Source organism: Rhinolophus sinicus, chromosome 4 (assembly GCF_057876585.1).
Source record: "Rhinolophus sinicus isolate RSI-liver-muscle chromosome 4, RSI-T2T, whole genome shotgun sequence".
In the NCBI taxonomy this organism is placed as follows: Eukaryota; Metazoa; Chordata; class Mammalia; order Chiroptera; family Rhinolophidae; genus Rhinolophus; species Rhinolophus sinicus.
Window position 1 is genome coordinate 104,098,632 of NC_142504.1, and position 24,749 is coordinate 104,123,380.

Below are 24,749 nucleotides of genomic sequence, written 5' to 3' on the forward strand. Positions count from 1 at the left end.
GCCGCCCCCACACAGAGTGCACATTCATTCTCTCCTCTGCAGCACTGTTGCACAAGGTCAGACTTCCTCTAGTCGAGTAGCAGAGTTCTTCTATTCCTGTCTGGCCCCCTGTGAGGTGGGCAACAGCTGAATTTGGGGGTCACAAGGAAACTGTAACCAAATTCCAGAGCTGACACTTTTCAGGCTCTTGGACTGAGTCCCGGCGGCAGACGCGTAACTTTGCAATATCCTGGTCACAAGGAACAAACACGTAGACTTGCCATTTCATGCTTTCCTCCATCTTGGTCCTCCCAGCATGAGCATTCGAGGCGAGAAGAGCCTAGACTATACACTTCCCATAACCAAAATGGCAGCCGTGCACTCCTTGCCCACAGTTGACCCCTTCACCTCCGTCCCGTCTCCATGGTGTCAGCTTCGGCCAGGCGTGTATGGAAACGTTGAGCATTTCCCTCCCCCTCATTTTTGCGACAGTTGCAGCGAAAGTCACGGCCGTTGAGGCTGGTGTCAGCTGATTTACTGCAGCCGCGGTGGTGGTGGCGGTAGCGGCACCCTGCAGCCTCGGTGGGGAGACGGCGGCTGGGCTGGGGTTGTGATCCCAAAGATTTTTCCCACCCCACATCCTTCTTAGATACGTTCTTGCCTTGTGCTCCGTTGCGGGGGCGTCCACGAGTGGTCCGACAGACATCACGGCATGAGATGAAGCTGTGACAGGTAGGAGGCTTTAGAGCTTCCCCAGGGGGATCTCCAGCGCCAGATGTGCCCACAACTTGGAGGGCGGGGGGGGGGGTAGGGGGGCGGGGGTCAAGGGTCACAGCCGGCTTCCTCCGGTGGCGGCGTCACCTGTCAGATCTCTGCTGCTGGAAGCTCTGTTCTGTGCCGCGCCTTCAGGTTCAGGCCCACAGCTAGTTGCCTTTGCCAGGAGCGTAGATCCTGCCAGGGGTCTTTGGGGCTCCCTGGCCTGGTAAGTGACACTTGCTTTTGGTGACCATGGCTTTGGTCTTGACATGGGACCGCCCTGCTCTCAGTGGCAATGTAAACAGGGTGAGCTGGTTAGTAATGATGGGTGGGTGCTTATTGACTGTTTTCTGGTAATGTTGTGCTTGCGTTTGGGGTCCACATGGTCCCTCCTTACCTGTTGGTACTCCTCTTTAGTTTTCCCTTGCCTGAGGTATTGAGACGTCTGTTCGAACTTCATCTTTCAACGCCACCTGCCCCTTCTCATCCCCTTGCTCTAGGACTTGATCTAAGAGGACATCTGCTACTCCAGCTCACTAATGGAACCCAGCGTTCTGGAGCCATATGTTTGCAGTCAACGCTGCCCTATCTTTGATTCAGAAATTGCGTTGTATGTTTTGGTTCACTTGCTATGTCAGTTTCTCAGGTGCTAGGCAGAATTTGCTGATTGTTATGGTTTGAAACAATGGCAGCTACAGTTGCCCGGAAGAGGACGTTGGTGTTATTGATGCTCTTGGTGTTAGGATTCAGTGAGAGCTACAGCTTGCTTTCACAGTAACATTTGCCACCAGCCAAGAAAGACAAGCTACGACTCTTTCAGATGTTTATTGCATAGGACTTTGTGGACAAAATGGGAAGAATCACCTGTTGTATGAGAAATTGACTGAGTTTTTGAAATTTTGTTAGCCACGCACAAATTTTCTTGCTTTATATAAGCAGCTTGTGACAGGACGGAGTGGAGCGCAGTTAAAAAGTGAAAATAATGTGTTGAAATGCCTTTATTAGTACAAAGAATAAAAAACTGCCTTGATTTCATCCAAAATAACAGGTTATAATTATTTCAAATTGGGAAAATGGAACAATATAAATAGATAGTAAATGCCTTGTTAATTTCAATTAGTGATTATGGTGGAGAAATTCATTTGTTTAAATGTCTATTTTTATTTTTTAAATGCTCCAGAACCCTACTTCATAGCAAAACTAGAGTAGAACTTTATTATTTCTTGTTGCCACCTGTAGCTAAGTTTTAAAAGGTCTTGATAATTAATCAAAGGGAGTGTGCTTTGTCTTATTTGAGTATTACTGTGGGAGCTTAAATTTTGACATAATGAGCCCGTGTCTTACAATTTCCTTTTATTTTTATCTTGGATATAATTTCTGTTTTGAAACAAAGGAAATGGGGTAGTTTATCTATGTAATAGGCTCAGCACTGAAAACTTTAAAAGTAGTGAGCTGGTTTTTTGCCTTTGTCAAGGGAAAGGTTGGATGACATTTAGCTTTAGTGATGTGCTCTGTGTTACGAGCGAGTCCTTAAAGTTTGTTTGGGCTTCAAGTGCAGAAGATGGAGTTAATCATTCTTAATTCAATGATCATCATTGGGCTGTCCTGTTTTTGTTTTTTTGTTTTCATTCATTGTCTTTTATTTCCAATTCCCACTCAGTTCCCTTACTCATCAATCCGTAAACAACCATTCTAACATGTGTGATGTGTATCCTTCTCTTTGTATGTGTTATTAATTGTATATTGTTTTGGGTGCCCACATTTTTAATTTATAGAGATATCATGCTATATATCTCATGAACAATTTTTTCTCTCCCTACTGTATTTTAAAGATCTATTTGTGTCTCGGTCTATTGCTTCTAACTCCTGCACAGTGTTTCAGAACGTATATCTACTACATTTTATGTCTACTCTATTTATGGATACCCATGTTACCTCCATTTTCCTACCATTATGACAGTGCTATGATAAACATACCTTTCAGACCTCTATGATGCTTTCTTTGGGATTTAGATCCAAGAATATGATTTCTGGATCATAGGGCATTCATATACATATTTTATTGAAGGACTGCCCGATTGTGTTCCAGAACAAGCTGTAATGGTCTACACTCCTGCAGGCAGTTCATGAGAGTTTCTATAACCTTATATCCCAACCAGACTACCAGATAACAAAGTGAAAACTCATTTTAAATTGCATTTCACTATGCCTAATGAGATTGAACATTTCTTTGTGTGCATTTTTTTTTATCTTTTCAAGTTTTCCCTTTTGTAAAGTTGCCAGCTTATCCCTTGCCCCATTTTTAGTTCAAAGTTTCAGTCCTTTTCTTGTTGATCTGCAGTTCCTTCTATTTCCTAGGTATTAGTCCTTTAAATTTTATAAATACATCTCTTCCTAGTCTGTCATTTGTTTATAACTTTTTTCATGATGTCCTTCATTGAACAGAAATCTTCAATTGTGATATCAAATTAAAATTTTTTTGCCTTATGGTTTGTGTTTTGTTTAGGAACTCTTTCCCCAATTCTGTGTTACAAAATTTCTCTCGTATTGTATGTACTCACTTCATAGTTTTCCTTTAAATTTTTAGGTCTTCAATACATCTATCTTTTAACAGTCATGCTCTGTGAAATGATGTTTCGGTCAATGGACCGTGTATCTTATGGGTGGTCCCATAAGATTATGCAGCTGAAAAATTCCTCTTGCCATCATATGTCACAGCTCAAGGAGTTACATAAATACTTACCATTGTGTTATAATTGCCTACAGTATTCAATACAGTAACATGTTGTGTAGATTTGTAGCCTAGGAGCTGTGGGGGAACAGAATTTGTCACCCCAAAACATGTCTCTTTGCCATGTATTATTTTAGGCTGGTTAATTTTAAGAAACAGTAGACACAGGAGAAATTCTGAAAACCAAGAAGTTACCTTTTGTAAAAGATGTTTACATTTGTAAGGGTTTCTCTCTTGCTGGAAGAGGGGCATGACCTTTTCTCTAGAAACTCTTATTAATGCAGAAGATAATGTTATTAAACCTGCATAACAGCCTTACCCTTATTTACTGTTGTTTTCCTGGGAACCTTCCATAACTGACTCCCCACTTTCACCATCTTTTTTCTTCTACTGAAGGTGGTATTTTAGGTGGTGGCTTCAGCCATTTTGGCAGGTTACTCAGTTTTCATGGGTCTCTTCCATGTATACAAGAGGTATACGTGTTATTAAAGTTTTGCTTGGTTTTCTTCTGCTACTCTGTCTTTTATTATAGGGATAGCTCAGCCAAGAACCCAGAAGGATGGAGGGAAATTATTTTTCCTCGCCGACAGAGCAATATACCATATAGCCTAGGTGTGTAGTAGGCTATAGGTTTGTGTAAATGCACTGTATGATGTTTACACATGATGAAATCACCTAAGGACCGTCAACAGATGGTTTTTGGCGCCAATTCAAGACCAGCAGGAATCCCCAATTTGGGGTGTGATGGAAAAGGAAACTTTATTCAGTGCAAAAAGGATCAATTGTGATACAGCACTGCTTAGAACAACATATCTGGGGAACAGCTCAATATTCGTTATAGTTCAGTTATGAAGCTACATGGCTATGGAACTGTATGGCTGTGAGGCTCCCCTGGGGCAAGATGGCCCTGCTCCACTCCAGCAAGACTTTTGTGGTGTTTCAGCTCCCGCTATGGAAACATAGTCTTCAGTCTCTGGTGGAAAAGTGCATTCTCTGAGCCAGAGGGGAGCTGACTTATATAGAGATCGGTCTCGGTGCCTGGTCCCTGATTGGTCTGTCCTCATAAGACTGAGGACTCCAAGTCCTTGCAACTTGATTGGTCCAAAAAGCGCTGTCCTGATTGGTCATGATGGAGCTACTCTGATTGGTCATTGGAGATGCCAATGAGGCTATAGCTGCACAGCTCTGATTGGCTGGGGAAAGTCAGTCCTATTTGTTGAAATACAATTCCAGGAACTCCTTTATAAGCGCTGGCTGGGAAAGCAGGAGCACAGTTCAGGCAGGCAGGCAGTTCTGTGCAGGCTTCTCTCCCTGAAGTGTGGCTTGTGTGAGGACTCTGTTTAGAAATGGCTTCTAGGCTCTGTTTTTTCTCTTTTTCAATTGGAGTCCAGCTAGCCACTAGGCAGGCAGGAGCACTTCTTGGTAGGTACCTTCTTTCTCAGGGTCCCCAGGATGCATTTTTCAGAACACATCCCCGTTGTTAAGCCGCGCATGACTATATGTCACCAGGTAGAGATCCAGTTTTATTTTCCATGTAGTGTGCCAGTTTTCCCAGCATCCTCTCCTTTCCCCATAGATTAGTGGTGTCACACTTACTATATATTAAATTCTCATGTTTACGCTGAATACTGGCCTGTTCCTTTGGTTTATTTGTTCGTGCTCTAATACTATGGCTTTGTTTGTTTTTTTCCCCTACATGAATAATTCTTCCTATTTATTTTTTTTGGCTTTATTTTGAAATAATTATAGAGTCACGGGAAGTTCCAAAAATAGTACAGAGAGAGGTCTGGTTTCCCTCCATGTTTACATTTTATATATCTTCACCCAATTTCCCTCAATGATGACATTTTATACAACTACAGTACACTAGCAAAGCCAAGAAACTGACATTGATACAATGCCGGTATATAGTTCTGTGCCGTACAGAACTGCCCCATCACCAAGAAGATCTCCTTCCTGCTACCTCTTTCTGGTCACATCCATCTCCCTTGCCCCTACTATCCCTAACCTCTGGTCACTAATCAATTTTCCATTTCTATAATTTTATTATAAGAATGTTATGTAAATGGAATTATACAGCATGTGACTTTTGGAGATTGAAATTCATCCAGATTGTTGGATAAGACAAATTTTGAGATTCATCCAAATTGTTGCATAAGTTGAGTAGTATTCCATGTTGTATATGTACCATAGTACATTCACCTGGACATCGGGACAGTTCCCAGTTTTTGGCTATTACCAATAGAGCTTCTATGACGATTCCTGTACTTTTTTTGTGTAGATATAAATTTTCACATTTCCTAAAATAAATGCCTAGGAATGTGATTACTGGGTAATATGGTAAGTGTATGTTTAGTTTTTGAAGAAACTGCCAAACTATTTTCTAGAGTGGCTGCACGATTTTACCCTTCCACCAGCAGTATATGAGAAGTTGAGTTTCTTTGCATCCTTGTCAGCATTTAGTATTATCACTATTTTTAAAAAAATTTAACTGTTCTAATAGATGTGTAGTAATAGCTCATTGTGGTCATAATTTGCATTTCCCACATGGCAAGTGATGTTAAATATTGGTAGGACAAGTTCTCTATTTTCCCGTTTTCAAAGTTGGCTTGGCTATTTGTGAATTTTTACTCTTTTCTATGTATTTTAGAGCTAGAATTTCTGAAAACAGCACAACTAGAATTTTGATTGAGGATGTATTGAATTTATAGATTTATTTTAAGGAGAATTGACATCTTTATGATATTAGGTCATCCTATCCAAGAGCATGGAATGGTCTTCCATTTATGACTGAGTGGAAAGAAATCTTTGATGGAAGAAAATACTACTCATTTTCATATATATATATATATATATATATCGTATCCTACTAGATAAATATCAAAATTCATAGTACAAATCTTGAAATAATTTTAGCACTTGTAGAATTAGGTCTGAAACTAGGTGCTGCCTTTATCCTTTATTCCTGGGTTTTATCTATTACGTTTCTCTGTGACACTATTTGTTGGGATAGATAAACTTGATGATTAGAGTATGGGGTCAGTGAGGTTTATAAGTTCCGTTTCCATTTTATCCATTTCATTGTTGCACTTTATGAAGTGTTAGTAATCTTAACATATATGCATGCCACTGGTCATAGGCAGAACCAACGGAGAGCTTATGTATGGCTTAGTGAAATCCTGTCATCAATAACTGGATGCCTTATGTTCCTACTATGATAGTGATGTTCACTTAGAAATTGAACTCCATGTGTGTGGTTCATTTGTCTTGATCTGTATCTGACACTTGTAACTACTTTGTATTATAGATTAGAGCACAAAGATTTTGTTGGAAGGAGAAGTCCTACATGATAACTGCATTCAGAAAATCCTTGTCCAAGTTGAATTTTTCTTTCTTTTCTATCAAAGAGCATATATACTATATTCATAAAATACTAAATATTTTAAATAAAATTAGGCATCTTTTCCAAAATGTGCTGGTGATGTTTAATGAACATGTAGGGTTTTTTTTTTTTTTGGCTGTGGTTTTGGGTTAGTGGGAGCTATAAAATGATGGACCAATAAAATGTTAGGGCACTGGTCAGTTCAGGGCAGAGAAAATCTCTGAAGTGCTAAATCTCTTTTTTAGAATAGAAAATTACTGGAAATGTATGACTTTTTAACCACTGTCTCTCATTCAGCTTAGCAACTGTAGTTTATCAACTTTCCAGCTCATTCACTATACTTTGCTAGTATTTAGCACGTAAATATTTCTCTCTGAACGTTTGCAGCTAACATGTATCAATGATAAGAGTATGCCAGTCACCTGTTCTCACATTCAAGTTATTTATTTGGCTGTCTTCCTTAAGGGCTCTCATTAAAAAAAAAAAAAAGAAAAAAAAAAGAGGAAGAAGAATTCAAATACAAACAAAAACCACTATTAGTGGCAGTAAAAAGTTCACAAGTTCGCTCTAATAAAATATCACTTTACTTAGTTTAAGAAACAGTTTTATGATTGATTGACAGGCTTAGTGAGTGTATAGTGATTAAAGTAAACCATGTCAGCTAATTTGTTTCATAAGTCCTAAGCTCTGTCTTGCTGTGTGTGGGTCACATATAGAATAAAAGAGGCTGGAATGTAGGCACAACCTTTAGTTGGGGAGAAACAATTAGTGTGTTAATAGGAATTTGATTAAGGAGACATATTAATTATTGCCATGATTATAGGAAAGTTGATAAGCAGTTCTGTGAAAAACAAAGTATGTAAAATCAAGATGTATTTTAAGTTGCTGATGGGTACAACTTTTTCTAAACTAAGGCAAACATACTTCATGCATTGCTTTGTTCATTTATTTAACAAATATTTGGGTGCCTCTTATGTGGCAGGAAACCTAGACCCTGGGAATATAGTATAAAAAAAAAAAACAAATCATCACCTTCATGCAGCTTATGTTCTAGTGGGAGACACAAATGAGAAATAAGTGAAACATTTGGTATGTTCAATGATTGTTAAGTGCTCTGGAGAAATATAATAAAATACTGTTGGGATGGTGGATTTTGCAGTTTACGATGGTCAGGAAAGGCCTCACTGAGAAGAAGACATTTTGTCAGAGACCGGAATTGGCTGAGGGAGTGTGCCTGGAAGAAGTCTGAGGGACATTGTTCGGAAATGGGAATCTGCCTGCTGTCCTTGAAGAAAACCAAGAATCAGGGCAGATGGAGAGAGTAAACAAGGGAGAGCACAACAGCCTCGTTCGTACAGGTTAGGCGGTTGTGTGCAGTGTGGCTTTCACTCCGAGTGGGACAGGAAGCCACAGGAAATTGCTGCGTAGATGTGTGACACGGTGTGATTTTTTTCATCCGTTCGTTTGTTTAAATAGCATCACTCTCCATGCCATGTTGAGACTGTGAGGGAACAAGGGTGGAAACAGGGAGACCGGTTAGGAGGCTGCTGTGTTACCACTGCTGTGAGATGCTGGTGGGATGCAATAGGGCAGTTTGAGTGAAGACACTGAGGAGTCATTGTGTTCTGGATCTACTGGGAAGGTAGAGCCAGTAGAGTTTTCTGATGGATTGGAATATGGAATGTACGTGTGAGGGAAGAATCAAAGATGATTCTGGGATTTTAGCCTGTGGAGCTATAAAGATAGAGCTGCCATGAACTGAAACGAGAAAGTCTGTGGGGAAGAGCAGATTTGGGGAAGAAGACTCACTTTTGAACATGTCAAGTTTGCGAAGCTTATTAGCTCTCCAGATGGAGATACTGAATAGGAAGCCGGACATGTGAGTTTGGAGTTCAGAAGAGAGCCCAAGCCATACATTGGGGAATTGTTGATGTGCCTGTTGACATCTATAGATGGTATTTAAAGCTCTGAGACTTGGTGAGATCATTGAAAGGAGGGAGGGAGTGTTGCTAGAGAAAGAAGTCCAACATTTAAAGGGAAAAATAGGGAAAACAGACTAAAGCAGAGAGGTAGCAGGAAAGTGTGAAGACCTGAAGGCCAGGTGAAGAAGTGTTTTGAGGAAGAGGAAGTATGACCTGTGCCAAATGCTGCTGGTAGGTCAACAAAGATGCGGATTAGGACTTGACATTGGATTTAGCAACGGGGAGGCCATTGGTGACCTGACGAGCAGTTTGTGACGGGCAGAACATTTTTCTGTAGTCTGTGGAGAAGGAGGAGGGGAATGTTACAAATGAGGACATTCTGACGTGGAAAGAGGTGACACAGATCCTCAAGGTTTACAGCTAGGAAATGGGGAAGCTGGGATCTTGCCTTGTCAGTGTGATTCTCAAATTTTCACGCTCAGCCAGCACAATTTACCGAACCCCAGAATATTGTGATGATTCAACTTCTAGTTTGAGAAAGCATGTTCGTTTCTTCGTCTGGGTAGTTTAATTTATGGGTAATGAGAAACTTCGGTGCTCAATTTAAAACGTTGATGGCAACGTGAAGGAAAGAAGTAGGAATGATTGGAGATGCAGGTGAGAATAGAAGTGGGTGGGGGATAAAGTTGAAGTTAGTTCTACCACATGGGAATCTATTTTTCCTAAAATGCAGGGGCTTAGTGAGCGTAGTTTGCTTTTAGCTTAATCAGTGACTCTTGAAACTGAGGCAGGTTGTTGATGGATAGAACATAAGTAGAAGAGTTCAGACATTGTAATGGCAGCTGCAGAAATTTTAAACATGATTCATGTGCCTCAAAATCTATGATTCATTTTAAGAATTGTGATTTATTTTTGACTAGATAGCTCTAGAGTTCTTCAAAACCTGACTTCCATGCAATGAGGGCTGTTTTAGCAATAAGAAATAAGTGTATCTTCAGTTGCCATCTGCTCATTCCACATGTCCTTTTAAAACTGAATACTGGAACTTCCTTTTACAAAACAGTCCTAAAATGTCAAGTTCATTGGGAGTAGATTTCTTGCTACCCAAATAAGAAAGTATAATCTTGTCAATTCAATAACAAGGTTCGTGTTCAGAAGGTTGTGTGCCTCCCAACTCTTGACTTCCTTCTGGAAGTAAACCCTTTGTCCTGAAGAAGCAGCTCAGCAATTTCTTCAGACGTTTTATTACCTAAGCTTTCTCATTGCATTATAATAAACGATCTTCATTATCTGATTCCGTTTTTTTCCAAGTCTTCAATAAAATGGTAGCAAAAGCACAAGCAGAAAGAAAATTCAGATTCTTAATGATCACTTCCTTCATTACATCATCCGGTGAATTTGACTTGAACAAATGATGTAATCTTGACAAATGATGTTTGAGTAAACCTTCAAAAACGGTTCTTTCTTCTTTCATTGCAACTGTGGCGAGTACATGCAGCTATTTCGTGTAATCCCTGCCTCTCATATTCCCCGTCGTAGATGGCTAGTGTAGGCTCACTCTTTTTCATATGTGGCCGTTCCCATGAGAGAATATTTGAGTTTGTTTTTGTCTGCACATCTCGGAGGCCTGCCTGGGGCACCGGAAGTACACAGACCGAGATGAAACTGACTCTCCTGTGAAAATGCCTGTGTTCCTGGGATAGAAATATATCTTGCTTTTGCATTTGAGAGTTAGGAAAGCAATGTAGAGAAATTAACATTGATCTAATACTAGATTTTTCATATATAATCTTAACTGTTTTATAGCTTTTAGAAATCACATGGGATACCAGTATCTCATGGGATGTGGTAGAATGGGATGGTCTTATCAGAGTATCACTCCATAGGTTATTGATAGCTTTAAAGGAGAAAAAAGATCAATTTAAAATAAATTTAAAAATTTTTCCATAATAAAATGTTGGGGGGCTGGCCCGGTGGCTCAGGTGGTTTGAGCTCCATGCTCCTAACTCCGAAGGCTGCTGGTTCGATTCTCACATGGGCCAGTGGGCTCTCAGCCACAAGGTTGCCAGTTCAACTCCTCAAGTCCCACAAGGGATGGTGGGCAGCGCCCCCTGCAACTAAGATTGAACACGGCACCTTGAGCTGAGCTGCCACTGAGCTCCCGGATGGCTCAGTTGGTTGAAATGTGTCCTCTCAACTGCAAGGTTGTCGGTTCGACTCCCGCAAGGGATGGTGGCTTGTGCCCCCTGCAACTAGAAAACGGCAACTGGACCTGGAGCTGAGCTGCGCCCTCCACGATTAAGACTGAAAGGACAACAATTTGAAGCTGAACAGCGCCCTCCATAACTAAGATTGAAAGAACAACAACTTGGAAAAAAAGGCCTGGAAGTACACACTGTTCCCCAATAAAGTCCTGTTCCCCTTCCCCAATAAAATTTTTTAAAAAAAATAGTTGGGGAGAGTCACAAGGGGAAAAGTACATTTCATTTTAGGCTTTTTAGTAAAAGAATAATCGAATGAAAAAAATATTCCAAATCTAATAAAAAACAGGGATGAAAGAGCCTTCCTTGTCCCTTGCATTTTTCTTAGGGCTTCCTAGGCCTTCATATATCTAGGCAGAAGAAAGCTGAAAAAATATGAAGAAGATAATTATGGAAAGTACGGTGTACGAAGAACCAAAGAGGGTTGAGGATTACCAAGTGATCAGCCGTGTCTAACAGACAGCTATAGAAGACCGTAAGGACTGTATAAGGTGGTTGGATTTGGAAAGAATAGGTAGTGGCAACAGTCCGTTAGCTGCAAAGCATCCTCTTTCCTCCCCTCTCTCCTAAGGCGTTCTTTCTCTCTGCAGTTCTGGAGAGTTCTTCCTTGGATTGTCATATCAGAGAAATCGCTGACCTCTTCCTGTAGAGGGAGCCCTTGAGTGTCCTTAGATTAGCTCTGAGGATAGAGACTAGATTACATGAGACCTTTTGTATTAAGGAACTGAAAACGGGTGAGTTAAAGACCACAGGTTTCAAAATGTTGATTGTGATTAGAATGACGGGGAGAGAGAAGGCGAGTGGGAGAGGGGATGAGCGAGAATGAGCGAGGGAGACCTTGATACTAGATTTACAAGCAGCGGCCAGTAACAGGCGAAGGGGTTTTGGACAAAAATGAGATGTGAACATGTTTGAAGGACAAAGGCTAATTTAGGAGACAGAGATTAACATGGTAGATGGTGAGAGGATAATTAAGAGAAAGGTCCTTTAAAGAGTCCAGGAGGAGTTAGATTTAGCAAAAGAGAGGAGATAGTTCTCAGAAATATCTTGCTTGCCACACAATGAGAGCATAATAAATGCTAATCGTTGTTATTCTGTGTTCATTCATTCGGATTCAGTAAATACATATTGACCGCTCGTAAAACAACTATTCTAGGTGCTGGTAAGCCAGTGGACTGTGGTTTGCTTGAGAATAATTAAATAACAAAGGTGGTGGGTTTACATAGGTGATCTGTCTGGTTTTACCCTTGAGGAACACAGACTTTAGTGGAGTGGACGAATTGCTAAGCAAATAACTGCACACAGGTAATGAGTGTTGTGCACCGGCACATAGAAAACGTAGTGAAATGATGGTTGCAGGATTAGGGGTTTGGGGCAGGGCACTCAGAGCATGGAGGAGCTAGCATCTGAAAAGATTATAGGTTCAAGATGGATTCTTAAGGTTAAATGTTTTTTGAAAACTTCATGTTGTGTGTGTATGTGCATATTTAAAACAAAAGAATCCGGTGAATCAGGGCCATTTTATTAATTCTTTTATTTATTAAACTGTCTTTGTAATATAATGAAATACCCAAAGGTGGGGGAGAAACCTTAAGACCAGAGGATTTCTCTTGAGAATTAGGATTCCTGCTCAATCCAGTCTCCCAGTCATCGTTATTGGGGTGCTGTTGTTGTTTTGGGATTTGGTATCATTGCAGAATTATTCTAACCATTGTGTGTGTGTGTGTGTGTACATATAAAAACCCCTTTTAAAACCCAAAATGAAATGTATTTTACACACTATATTGCACCTTTCTCTCCCACAGTATGTCTTGGACATTATTTCATATCTCATACTGCAATGTTCCATTGTATGGCTCTATCATAATTTATTTAATCCCTAATTGATTGGTGGACATAAAATTTTTTCCACATACCCTTTAACAATTAGAGAAATTTTCAAACATATATGAGGTGTGATCAAAAAATACAGTGAATGTTTAAATAAAAAGTATTTATTACAGTAGAAGACATATTGCCATTAACTCTCCTCAAAATACTCCCCCTCGCTTTGAACACTTATCCCATCGTTCTTGCCACTTTCTGAAGCAGTTCTGGAAGTCCCTTCCTTCCTTCCTTTCTTCCTTCCTTCCTTCCTTCCTTCCTTCTTTTTATCTAAGTGATAGTGATATATTCACATCATGAATAGATTCAAATAGATCTAGAAAACTTTATTACACAAAAAGGCATGAAGAGAGAAAAAAATGTGTGGAAAGCCCCACGGGCTGTGGCATAACGATTGAGGATTATGTGGAGTTTAGGAAATTCATTGGATATCCATTGGTTTGGTTATAGGTGACAAGTACCACAGAAGGCAGAGGCTGGGTATCTTAGTTTAAGGTAAATTAGTTAGGCTGTAAAATGATCCAGGTTATTACATAAATTCCAGTGACTGAATTACGTAAAGCATCTTCCAGATCATGTTTAGTTATAATGAAGATTTCCCCAGTAGATGTTCAAGAAATTCTGGTTGCTCAATTAGTACACCATAACCAGATTTCTAGGTTTTAAAGAATTAATTAACACTCATTGAAATATTTAGTAAAAACAAGTATTAAAAATAACATGTCTTTTCCTTTATTTAGAAATTCAAGTTAGGATCGTATAGTCAGTCTTTCAATTTGTTATGAGTGGAATATGTCATATATGCTAAAGGGAATTATAAGCTTTTAAGAAAAATTGGTATCTATGACCTGAAAATAATTTGTTTTAATGGAAAACATGTTAATATACCTTAACAAAGTCAAAATACATGTAGTTTTTCAACACTAAGACTGTGTTCGTTCATTATTGGCTATATATCCAGTTTAGTATATATGACATTTCGTTATACATACCTCATAGTGTTTCTTCTTTGCTGGTGAAACAGCAAAGAAGGTTAGCATTCTTAAGGAGAGAACAAACTTTATGTTTTCTAGCAGAAAAGTGTTATTCTCTCAGGAAAGTGATAGGAAGAATTCAAAACTTTTCAGGAAATAGCCACAAAATGATTTTTCTATTTGATTTCTTTTGTTAAGTATTCATTTTGCCTCGTTAATCCTGTAAGACCAAGTTACATTGATTTGTACAACGTAACTTGTATACACTGAATAAGAGTGAAATACATTGAAACACGAGTGGTGAAATCTCATTAAAAAGTCAAACATACTACTTTGGCCTTGAAGACCTTTAAGAATTTACATTGGATTTAGAATGCACTTTTTTTTTTAAAATTTTATTGGGGAATATTGGAGAACTGTTTTTTTCCAGGGCCCATCAGCTCCAAGTCGTTGTTCTTCGATCTAGTTGTGGAGGGTGCAGCTCAGCTCCAAGTCCAGTCACCGTTTTCAATCTTTGCAGGGGGCTCAGCCCACCATCCCACGTGGGAATTGAACCTGCAACCTTGTTGTTGAGAGTTCACGTTCTAACCAACTGAGCCATCCGGCCGCCCCTCCGGCAGCTAGTTGTCTTCACTCTAGTTGTGGATGGAGCAACTCACTGGCCCATGGGGGAATCCAACCGGCAACCCTGTTGTTCAGAGCTCGCGCTCTAACCAACTGAGCCATCCGGCCGCCCTTAGAATGCACTTATGCACCAGTAATGTTTCATCAAAACTAGAGGACTCAGTGCTTCCCAAATTGATACATGAATTCGATGCAGCTCTAGTCACAATCTCAGCAGGCTTTTCTGCAGAAATTTACAAGTTGATTTTAAAATTTGTATAGAAATTAAGAGGACCTAGAATATCACAGGAATCGGAAAGTAAGAACTAGCACATTTCCATGCTGGAAGGAAATATCACTGTGTTCCTTTGGGGTATAGGTTCCTTGAATTCTTTTATAAATTAAGCAGGACTAGCTTTCATATGTTGGGCTTGTATAAAACTTAAATATACATACATTATGCAGTGACCCACCTAACCCATCTAACTCAAATTCATGTTTCACTTGTTGGCTGACTAATGATGGATTTTAGTTACCTTCTGCCAGTGTATGAAGGGGTCTGGCCACGGGGTGATGGTAGTATTTGTTTCCCTGTCCTCTTCTCCCAACAAAGCTGCTCCTCTCACTTGTAGGGGCCTTAAGCTTTTCCCTTTATGGTAATTTCTTATTTCTCTTACCACTTCATTTATGCCAGGGATATTTTTCTTACAGACTTCGGGGGTGTAGTGTATTTGAATGTGCAGTTAGGAACATTGTACCTTTACATGTAACAAAACTCAAAAACCATGGCCTTAAACAAGTAGGAGGTTTATTTTCCCTCCTGCATAACAGGAAATCTAGTCTAGGTTAGGAGGAGTTTTATAAAGGCTGAGCTCTCCTGTGTTTTGAACTAATGCAGCATCTTAGCAAGGAGAGAGATGGGAGAGATGGCAGAGCCAGTGCCAGTGCCTAAATGTCCTTGACAGTTTTCTGTTCAACGTTTGTACATTCCCCCAAACCCATTTCCCCACAGTCTGCCCTCAGCTCTGAGTTACTACCCTCTTATCTAGGAGGTTTGAATATCAAGTATGTGCTGAGCCCCAGGAGCACAAATCCGTTTCTTCATGTGAGTCCTGTGAGTAAGACTCTCTGTTCCCCGCTCTCTAGCCAAGATCTGAACCCTTATTCCCTTTTCTTTTAATACCATCGTCCAGTTGGTTACCAAGCCCTTTTGATTGATTATTTATTTAGAAGTTGTTTCTGTTTCTTCTATATTTCACTGAAACTACCCTACCCCCGGCAGTAAGACATCAATGTCAGCTACTGATTGTGATTGCCATTGCAGCTTCATTTCGGGCACTGTTTATGATTATTTACTTTGTAAATGTTTCACCTGACACTTGCTGTTTAGATCTTTCGTTATAGTATGCCAGCCAAGGAATAGCATTGTGCATAATTTAAGGACCTGTGACAGTATATGCATCTCAGGGTCAGGACAGGTTAGTTTTTACAGTCTAATTTCCTTAGACTGAATTGGGTCCCCTGAAATTCATATGTTGATGTCCTAACCTCTAGTACTTCAGAATATGACCTTGTTTAGGTCTTTATAGAGGTCATGAAGTTATTATTATCATGTTTCCCCTAAAATAAGACCGGGTCTTATACTAATTTTTGCTCCATAAGAGCGTATTTTCAGGGGATGTCTTATTTTTTCATGGACAACAATCTACATTTATTCAGTCACAGTCATGTCATCTTCTTCTGAACATCATCATAATGTACTTAAATGTGTCCGTCTGGCTGACGATCTTAACTGGGGCTTATTATCGGGGAAACACGGTAGGTGGGCCCTGATCCAATATGACTGATGTCCTTACAAAAAGGGGGAAATTTTGAGACACAGGGCGAATGCCACGTGAGCATAAAGGTGGCCGTCTGCGAGCCCCGGAGTGAGGCCTGGAACACATCCTTCCCTCACAGCCTCAGAAGGAACCAACGCTGCCAACACCTTGATGTCAGGCTTCCAGCCTCCAGAACAGTGAGACAGTACATTCTGCCATTTAAGCCACTCAGTCTGTGGTCTTGACAGCCCAGGAAACAAATCCAATCCCTTAGGAAGGTCCTTAATTGCCCTTAATGAGATCTCTCGGATTCTGGTTGGCCGTCAGTTCCTTACTTTTGTGAGAAGATGGGGATTTGTTTTTTCCCAAATGTTTGTGATGATTTTAGCTTCTGGAGAAGCTGAATTAGAGATCAGTGTGTTTTCTAATGACGTTAGCAATACCTTTATCATGTTATGGGCCATTATTTTCACTTGTTTTAAGGGCTGTGCAAAGCATTATTCTTCCAGTTACCTTGAATTGCCTTGTCGCTTCAAGACCAGGAAGTTCTTTCCTGTTGCATCAGAGTGAGCACATCTCTCTATAGCACACACATTCCTTGGTCCTGAATTTATATGTTTGCATTCTCTTTAAGCCAGGCAGTATGCACTGAATACAAGTCCTGAAATATCTAGAAAAATGGTGTTCTTTTCAGATCTCACCATATTGTGTTCGATGCTGCGAGCTTATTTAATTGAGGGAAATCGTCTTTGGGTGATATAATTTAAAACTGAATGTTGTCACCATGGAAAAATGAACTCCTTCCAGATTCTCTCTTGGAGAAAATCATTGTTGGATATGTTATTCAGCCAGGAACATGCTGTACCAAATGTATTAAAATTGATTCAGTGCTTTGTTTCATTTTCTGATATCAAATAGGAATATGGAAATAATTGCTAGTGTCAGGGTAGTTTATGAAATGGTGAACATGATACAGGGTTTTATTCATCGGAAGTGAAATTGGAATCTTTTTCTTTAGATGTATACCTTTTACTTATAGCAAAAAGATGATGTTTTGGGAGAAAAAAATTAATGAAAGCCATGTATTCTAACAGGAAAATAAAAGATATATATTGTTTTTAGGAAACATTCCAACGTCATTCATAATTTTTTGCTTGCTAATTTTCTTTCTCTTAACCATTTTTTAAAGAGATTTTAGTTTTCGTTCTTATTGATTGATTGATTGATTTAAGGAGTAAAGGTAGTCATTTAAAGAAGAGACTTTTGCTAAAAGCAGCTAGCAGTAAAACCATGGCTATCAGTCGTGTCTTTCACAAAAAGTGGCTATTCCTTCAGATGCTACTGAAAATTTCGTAAGACAGTCTTAGCATTCTAACCTGTCTACCATTATACACATATCTGTTGTTGTTGCCTAAAAATCTTGAGTAGAAAAAAATCACTACAGTGACATTTCTTTTGATTGACCATCTGTGAAGCCTATAGGTGACCCACCTAGTGTCTCATAAGATCTGGTAGAGTCTTCTGTTTTCTGTAGAGCCCTGTTTCATTATTCCAGTCTTCACTTTTCTGTAACTGCTCTGAACTAGTATTTAAGTCTTTAATAAGTGTTAATATTTATTAACACTTAAGTATTGAAGTGTTACTAACACTTAAGTCTAGTTGTTTCACCAACTAGATCTTAATTTTCTCATGCGAAGGAATAATTCCTTATATGCGTGCTCTCCTATAAGAGATATATTGCAGTATACGTTGGTTAATTGATTATTCATCTCAAATTTAAACCTTTGTATTAGAACTAAATTGTTATTATGCAGAAAGGAGTTTAAAGAGAAATTCTTTTTCCCTCAAGGATCAGAGTTTACAGCAAAAGACATTCGTGACCTTGAGACATAATAGGTTTGTGGTAAAATGGTTGAGTGAGTTTCTCACAGAACGTATTCTTTTGAATGTTTAGCATTCTGAAACAACACTGAGTGTTTCTTGGACCTTGATGTTTATTACTGGATTGGAGACTTAAAAAGATCTGGAGGCCTCATTTGTCATTGGTAACATAGCAGAGTGAGTTAGACCATAGGTTCTGGAGTCAGGCTGCCTGGGTTCTGGGGTTGGCCTCCATTACTTCACTTTTCACTTTTGTGACTCTATGACTCACTGTCTATCTGTGAAAGAGGAGTGATAATAGTACTTACTGCGTGATTTGTTGTGAGGATTAATTGAGGTTTTAATTAGATTTATGTATATATATATATATATATAAAATGAGATTTATATATTTTTGTACATGTGTGCATTATATATAATCATTAGAAGAATTCTTGGCACTTAGGAAGTTCAAGTTGGCTTCATAATAGAAATGTATATGTTTTAGAAGGAAATACTGTAATATTTGACATTATTCTGATGACATTTCCAGGATTGGAAACACAATGGCAGGAAACAGCCTTGTTCTACCCATCGTTCTTTGGGGTCGCAAAGCCCCAACACACTGCATCTCAGCAGTCCTTTTAACAGATGACGGGGCCACGATCGTGACAGGATGCCATGATGGGCAGATATGTCTCTGGGATCTTTCAGTAGAATTGGAAGTGAGTATTTGAAATGCCTGTTGTACTTTTTAAATACAAGAAACTACTTAATAGAGAATAACACAGTTCCAGAATAACACTTGGCTTCACAATATATTTTCTGTGAAGTGTATTTTGACTAAAATTGGTACTATGCAGATTGATTATTTCCATTATTCATCAGAGTTAACTTCTGCTGGCTTTTGCCTATTTTCAAATATCATATCTACCCTAAGTGGCATAATATGTTACATTTAAGATTTTTCAAAAGATTTTTACCCATTCTTAAAGGGGCTTTCAAAAAGGTATTTAAAAACAATTTTGAACATTTATACCTTTTAAGGTGAATGTGTTCAAGAGAGCACAACTTTTTATAAAGCGTAAATTTTGTTGTATTTATTTTAAAAATTACGATGTGTTTATTGCCATTCTATCATGGACATGAATGCTCCATGCGCTCTGCTCCTAGGCTTTCTCAGCTGACAGACTAGGAAAATAAGAGTTGGGGACACACACACACACACACACACACACACACACTCTCTTCACATGGTACCTACCATTCCAGTAGAACACCACAGGGTTTATTCTGCTTTTCTCTTTTTTCCATTTTTTTTTTTTTTTTAAGATTTTATTGGGGAAGGGGAACAGGACTTTATTGAACAGTGTGTACTTCCAGGACTTTTTTCCAAGTCAAGTTGTTGTCCTTTCAGTCTTAGTTGTGGAGGGTGCAGCTCAGCTCCAGTTTTAGTTGCTGTTGCTAGTTGCAGGGGGCACAGCCCACCATTCCTTGCGGGAGTCAAACCAGCAACCTTGTGGTTCAGAGCATGCGCTCCAACCAACTGAGCCATCCGGAAGGCAGCTCAGGTCAAGGTGCTGTGTTCAATCTTAGTTGCAGGGGGCGGAGCCCACCATCCCTTGTGGGATTCGAGGAATTGAACTGGCAACCTTGTGGTTGAGAGCCCACTGGCCCATGTGGGAATCGAACCAGCAGCCTTCGGAGTTAGGAGCATGGAGCTCTAACTGCCTGAGCCAACCGACCGGCACGTCTTTTTCCATTTTTAAACCTCCCTTCTGACAAATTTCCCCAGGAATTTTTCTGTAAAGGGGGACAGAGAAAATGGGGTGGTAGCTGGCATGGAATGTAGTGTCAAGAAAGTTGACTTTAAAAGGTGGGGTTGGATGGATGAGAAAATTTTGGATGTGTGAGAAAACTTTCAAGGCCTATTCTAACCATAAACAATGACTGAATTTTTCTCTTAATTATAACTGTGCAAAAGATGGCTAAGATAAATTTAATTTGGAAAATCTCTTTAGGTGTTACATATCAGAACTATAGAACAATCTCAATATTCTTCCCAAGCAATATTTGGTTTTGAACAATTTAGTTTTCCTAGTAAATTAGGATACATTGTTTGCAAAATGGACGCTATGAAGGGTACAAAGGGTCTTTAAAGGTGTTGGTCATATTCTGTTTTTTTAACTCGTATTGAGTATGTGGCTATTCATATCTTATACATATGTTATAAATATCATTTGCATGTATTAAATATTTAATTATGAAATAACCTGTGACCCTGAAGTAGCCTGAAGTAATAATGTGCCATTTGGTACAAACTAGATAAATTTGCGTCCTGATTGCCAGACTACTTTAGAGTAGGAGGCATTCTGTGCAGTTGTGTGACTCTGGGTAATGCTTCCTGTAAGACTCTGTTACTAAATGGTTAGTTAGTCTCTGAAGATCAGTTTTAGTTCCAGATAGTTAACGTTGATATCAGCATTTGTGAGGGTACCTGTCCTCTAGTTTTTATATTTAGGGACGTCAGCCTAGAGACTGCAAATGTGCTTTTAGATCATGAAAGTGTTATTTAAAAATAAGTGAGGTTAAATTATTTTATGTAGTAATTCCCATTCTTCACCCGATTCCTCAGATACTGTAGCTTGGTCCTTAAGACGGCCCTGGTCTGAACCTTGGCTCCATCACTCGCTGTATGATACTGGACAGGTGCCAACTCCTGGTTCCACCTTTGACCTCAGAACTACTTGGCAGGGTGATTGTGGGCATTAAATAGAAAGTCCCTGTTTCGCTGTTCTTAGTTTTTGGTGCTCTGAACAATTCTTCTCAAACCTATATGTGTATATTTATATTGAATATTTAATAGTATTCCTAAAAAATAGTAGTTTTTAAAAATTTGGTCCTTACATCAATAAATTTGTGTATTTCTAGGTTAATCCTCGAGCACTGTTATTTGGTCATACAGCTTCAATCACCTGTTTGTCTAAAGCCTGTGCTTCTAGTGACAAACAATATATTGTCAGTGCTTCTGAAAGTGGGTAAGTATTTTCTTATTCACTTTTTTTCCTCTTAAGTCTTTATTGAAAATAGTACCAGTGTATTAGTAAGTAGGAAATTTCTTTTTCTTTTGGATTATCTTTTAAATAAATGCTTTGGTTATCTAAAATTAAAGATATTTGAACTATGGTGTTAAAAATGTGAATGTGATTAGTGATTTTTACAATACTTTTATTATAATTTATGACTATGTCTTTGCCTTGCTTTTGAGAAACTCAGAATACCACAGAAGTTAAAGCCTGATCATGAATTCCCATGGCATTGTTATTGAGCTGGCAGACAACTTTGAGAGTTTGAAAAACCTGATGATGCTAGGCTAGCATAAATTTGGACGATGAAACCATGTAAATGTTCATACAGTTATATTGATGTATGTTACTACAGTCATGTAACTACATATCTTCCTAAGCTTCAGAAAATAACTTGCTTTTGGGGACAGGGTATTAGACAGTAGTTGTAGGATCCAGAGTGTGAGGAAGTTTTAAAACTTTTTTGGTGCTTAGAAAATTGTATATTTACACAATATGTTATTGAAGAGAATTGGGGAACTGGAAGAGAATTATTTAAGAAGTTGTCTCTTTCAACCTCCCCATAATTTTATGAATTTGAAAAGAACCTTGTGTAACTGTTTGAAACAAGACGAGGCAGCATCAAGTAAAAATATAGTACCTTTTGGTCGATTAAAGGATAATTCACATTAGAATACATAATCTAAATAGATCAAACATTTTTTGAAAACTTGTTTCATACCATGTGGGATATAGGAAAGGGTATTTCAAAGAAAAGCATAATATCAGGGTCATTGTATTTTAGTACTGTTGTTTTCTGTTAAATAAATCTTAGGTTTATTACTTTAAAAGACAAGGCACATTGATTGACATTTCTGATTTTGAATGTTGTGTCTTTTGTTTGAGATATAAGCCTCTTTGTGTGCACGCATATTCTGCAGTAAATACAGAATCAAACCTGGAATATTATGTTTAATTTGAAAAGGTTTGGAATTCAGTTAACTTTAATTTTGATTTGTTTTTTTGCTGTGTTCAATTTTCTAGCTATGTTGACAACCAATGGAAAAATCTCAGTGATTTCAAGTATACCTTTATTTCTTGTTTTTGTCACTTGCCCCTCATATGTCACTTGGGGCTCTGCTCTGCTTCATTATTATCCTAACTTTGAGGTTGAGGGGAGGGAACAACCACTATCTGAAGCAGCCAGTATCTGGAACAGAAGCAGAGGAGAAAGAGAGTTCTGGAGGGCCCCACATCACTTCTGGCCAGAAAGACTCCACGAACCAAAAGGGAGCTTGGAGGTCCAGTCCTAACATGTGCCCAGAAAGAATGCAGATCGAGGTGGGGGTGGGTAGGTTTGAAAGGAGGTGGGGATGGTGGGTTGGGACAACCAGAATTTTTGATGAACAGCAATAATGACTATACACTACTTTTTTTTTTTGTTGATGTACCAGTTTTAATAGAAAATTACTTTTAAACCATTGTGACAAAGTTGAACAGTATTTTTTAAAAATCAGATTTAAAGTTAGCTGTGATTTTGTTTTATAGAGAAATGTGCCTCTGGGATGTGAGTGATGGCAGATGTATTGAATTTACAAAATTAGCCTGCACACATACTGGCATACAGGTGAGTATTTCTGTAACTGTCCAAGTCAGCACAATTTTTTATGGGCATACAATTAAAAAATGTTTTTTAAACACTGCGCTGTGTAGTTTGATATGCAAAATGGGTGGAGATGACAAGAAGGCTAGAATTAGAGTAGTAAAAGTATCCTCATAAGATGGTGCAGTAGGGGGAGGTAATAAAGTCGAGGAGACTGATGTGGAAAGATGTAAGGTAAGCCGATCGCCACTGCTGCTTCTGCTCTTCCAGCCTCTCCTGTTACCCGCGTGAGAGCCTCTCTACTAGCTGGGTAACTCCTCTAGATCCGAAATCATGGGATTCTCGCTTACTAAAGCCTTTATGTTTCCATCATGATTGATACAAATTGACCTATTTTATGGATCATGTCTTTTTTATTGCTTGTGTAGTTGGTCCTTGGGTATATTTTTTTGACTTTCCAACTCTGTAGAAGAAGTGACTATTTCATATGCCTGGCTTATACAGGAATTTACATGGGAATCTATAGCTTCTGAGATACATTCCTAGTATTCTTTCTTCTATGTGTGTGTGTGTGTGTGTGTGTGTGTGTATTTAACCCACTTCACCATATATTTGACCCTCTTTACCCCCCTCCCTCCTTACCCTCTGGTAACCACTAAACTGTTGTCTGTGTCTATGAGTTTTTGTTTTTTCATTTGTCTTGTTCTTATATTCTTTCTTCCTCTTTCATATGGTAATTATCAGGTTCTTTGTGCTTCAGTTTACTCATCATTTACTGTGTTGGGAAAATTACAAGTACATAGAAAACGTGATTCTCAATGGGGCAGGAGAGAGAAGAGGAGAGAACTCACATTTATTGAGTCAAGATTGTATAAGCTTTTTTTTTTGTATGGTGTTTCATTTAGTTCTTCCCACATCCTTAGGGATTAAATAGGAGTCTATCATTTTACATATGAGGAAGCTGAGACCCAGAGTGATGAAATGACTTGGCCCCGATCTCAGAGTGAGTCATCCTGGTGCCACGATCCCAAATCAGATTTATCTGACTCTATGGGCTGTGTTCTTTCTGTTAAAACAAATACAGTCATTTGTTGCAGAAAAAATAAAAAACACCTGTGCCAACACAAATTAGAAAAACAATGGAAAATGTGTGTGAGGGAGATGGTGATTAGTGTGGTAAAGGTCTTTTGTGACAATTTCTTGCCCTGGGAAAGGCCTTTGAAAATTTTCTTTTTCAATGCTGTTGGGATATATGCTTTTTATTTAAAGGGCATACATTGTTTATTTTTGTGTCGTACAAAGAATCATCAAGGTTTATAGAGAGAAAAGGGGTAAAGAAAATTATGTAGAGTCATTGACTTTGTAGATAATTTATTTTAATTGAAAAATTATATAGAAATGTCTTAAACTCATTGGATATAAGTATTGATGGTTGCATAATTTTATGATTTAAAAATCTTTGGTTTACGTTTTAGGAAAAATTATATTTATTCAGCATATTTTCAGTGCCTGTGTATTTATCTGATCCTCAATTAGGCCTTCTGCATTTAAATTGGGAGCCATCTCTAAGAAGATGCTTTTTGGCAGATTGACTCGTGTGTGACAGTTATTTCCTGTGTGAGCCTCACCCTGTCAGATCCAGAAGCGAGTTGTGCTTTATATACTCAGAAATGATAAACTCGGTGACACTGGCACTTAGTGCAATCACAAGGAAGTGCCAACTTAATAAATTGCCATGTGGGGCATCCCTGTTTAATATTTGGAAAACTTATTTCTCCATTTAGGACACTTTCTTTGCCAGTATCAAAGGGTCTAGGAAGGTCAATATTAGTGTGCAAAAGATTGAGAGTATAACCTTAGAGAAAAAGGTGAGAGGTCTAATAAAATGCACCTGCCCTCGGAGAGAGCT

The 24,749-nt window shown here is 38.8% G+C and overlaps 1 protein-coding gene across 4 annotated transcripts in view; it reads left to right on the top strand.

The window, feature by feature from the left end:
- The first annotated feature begins 506 nt into the window (after positions 1–506).
- Positions 507–24,749, top strand: part of WDR7 (WD repeat domain 7) — a 299,900-nt gene continuing 275,657 nt past the window's right edge. The window contains exons 1-4 of one of the 4 annotated variants that reach the window (XM_019722246.3): positions 507–711; positions 18,726–18,897; positions 21,104–21,210; positions 22,786–22,864. In XM_019722246.3, the coding sequence (XP_019577805.3) occupies positions 18,739–18,897; positions 21,104–21,210; positions 22,786–22,864 (345 nt within the window). In that variant the 5' untranslated portion in view covers positions 507–711; positions 18,726–18,738. Of the gene's footprint in view, positions 712–810; positions 962–8,185; positions 8,207–18,725; positions 18,898–21,103; positions 21,211–22,785; positions 22,865–24,749 lie in introns of those variants that run through there. The other 3 variants (XM_019722262.3, XM_074339915.2, XM_074339914.2) reach the window with 3 other exon arrangements.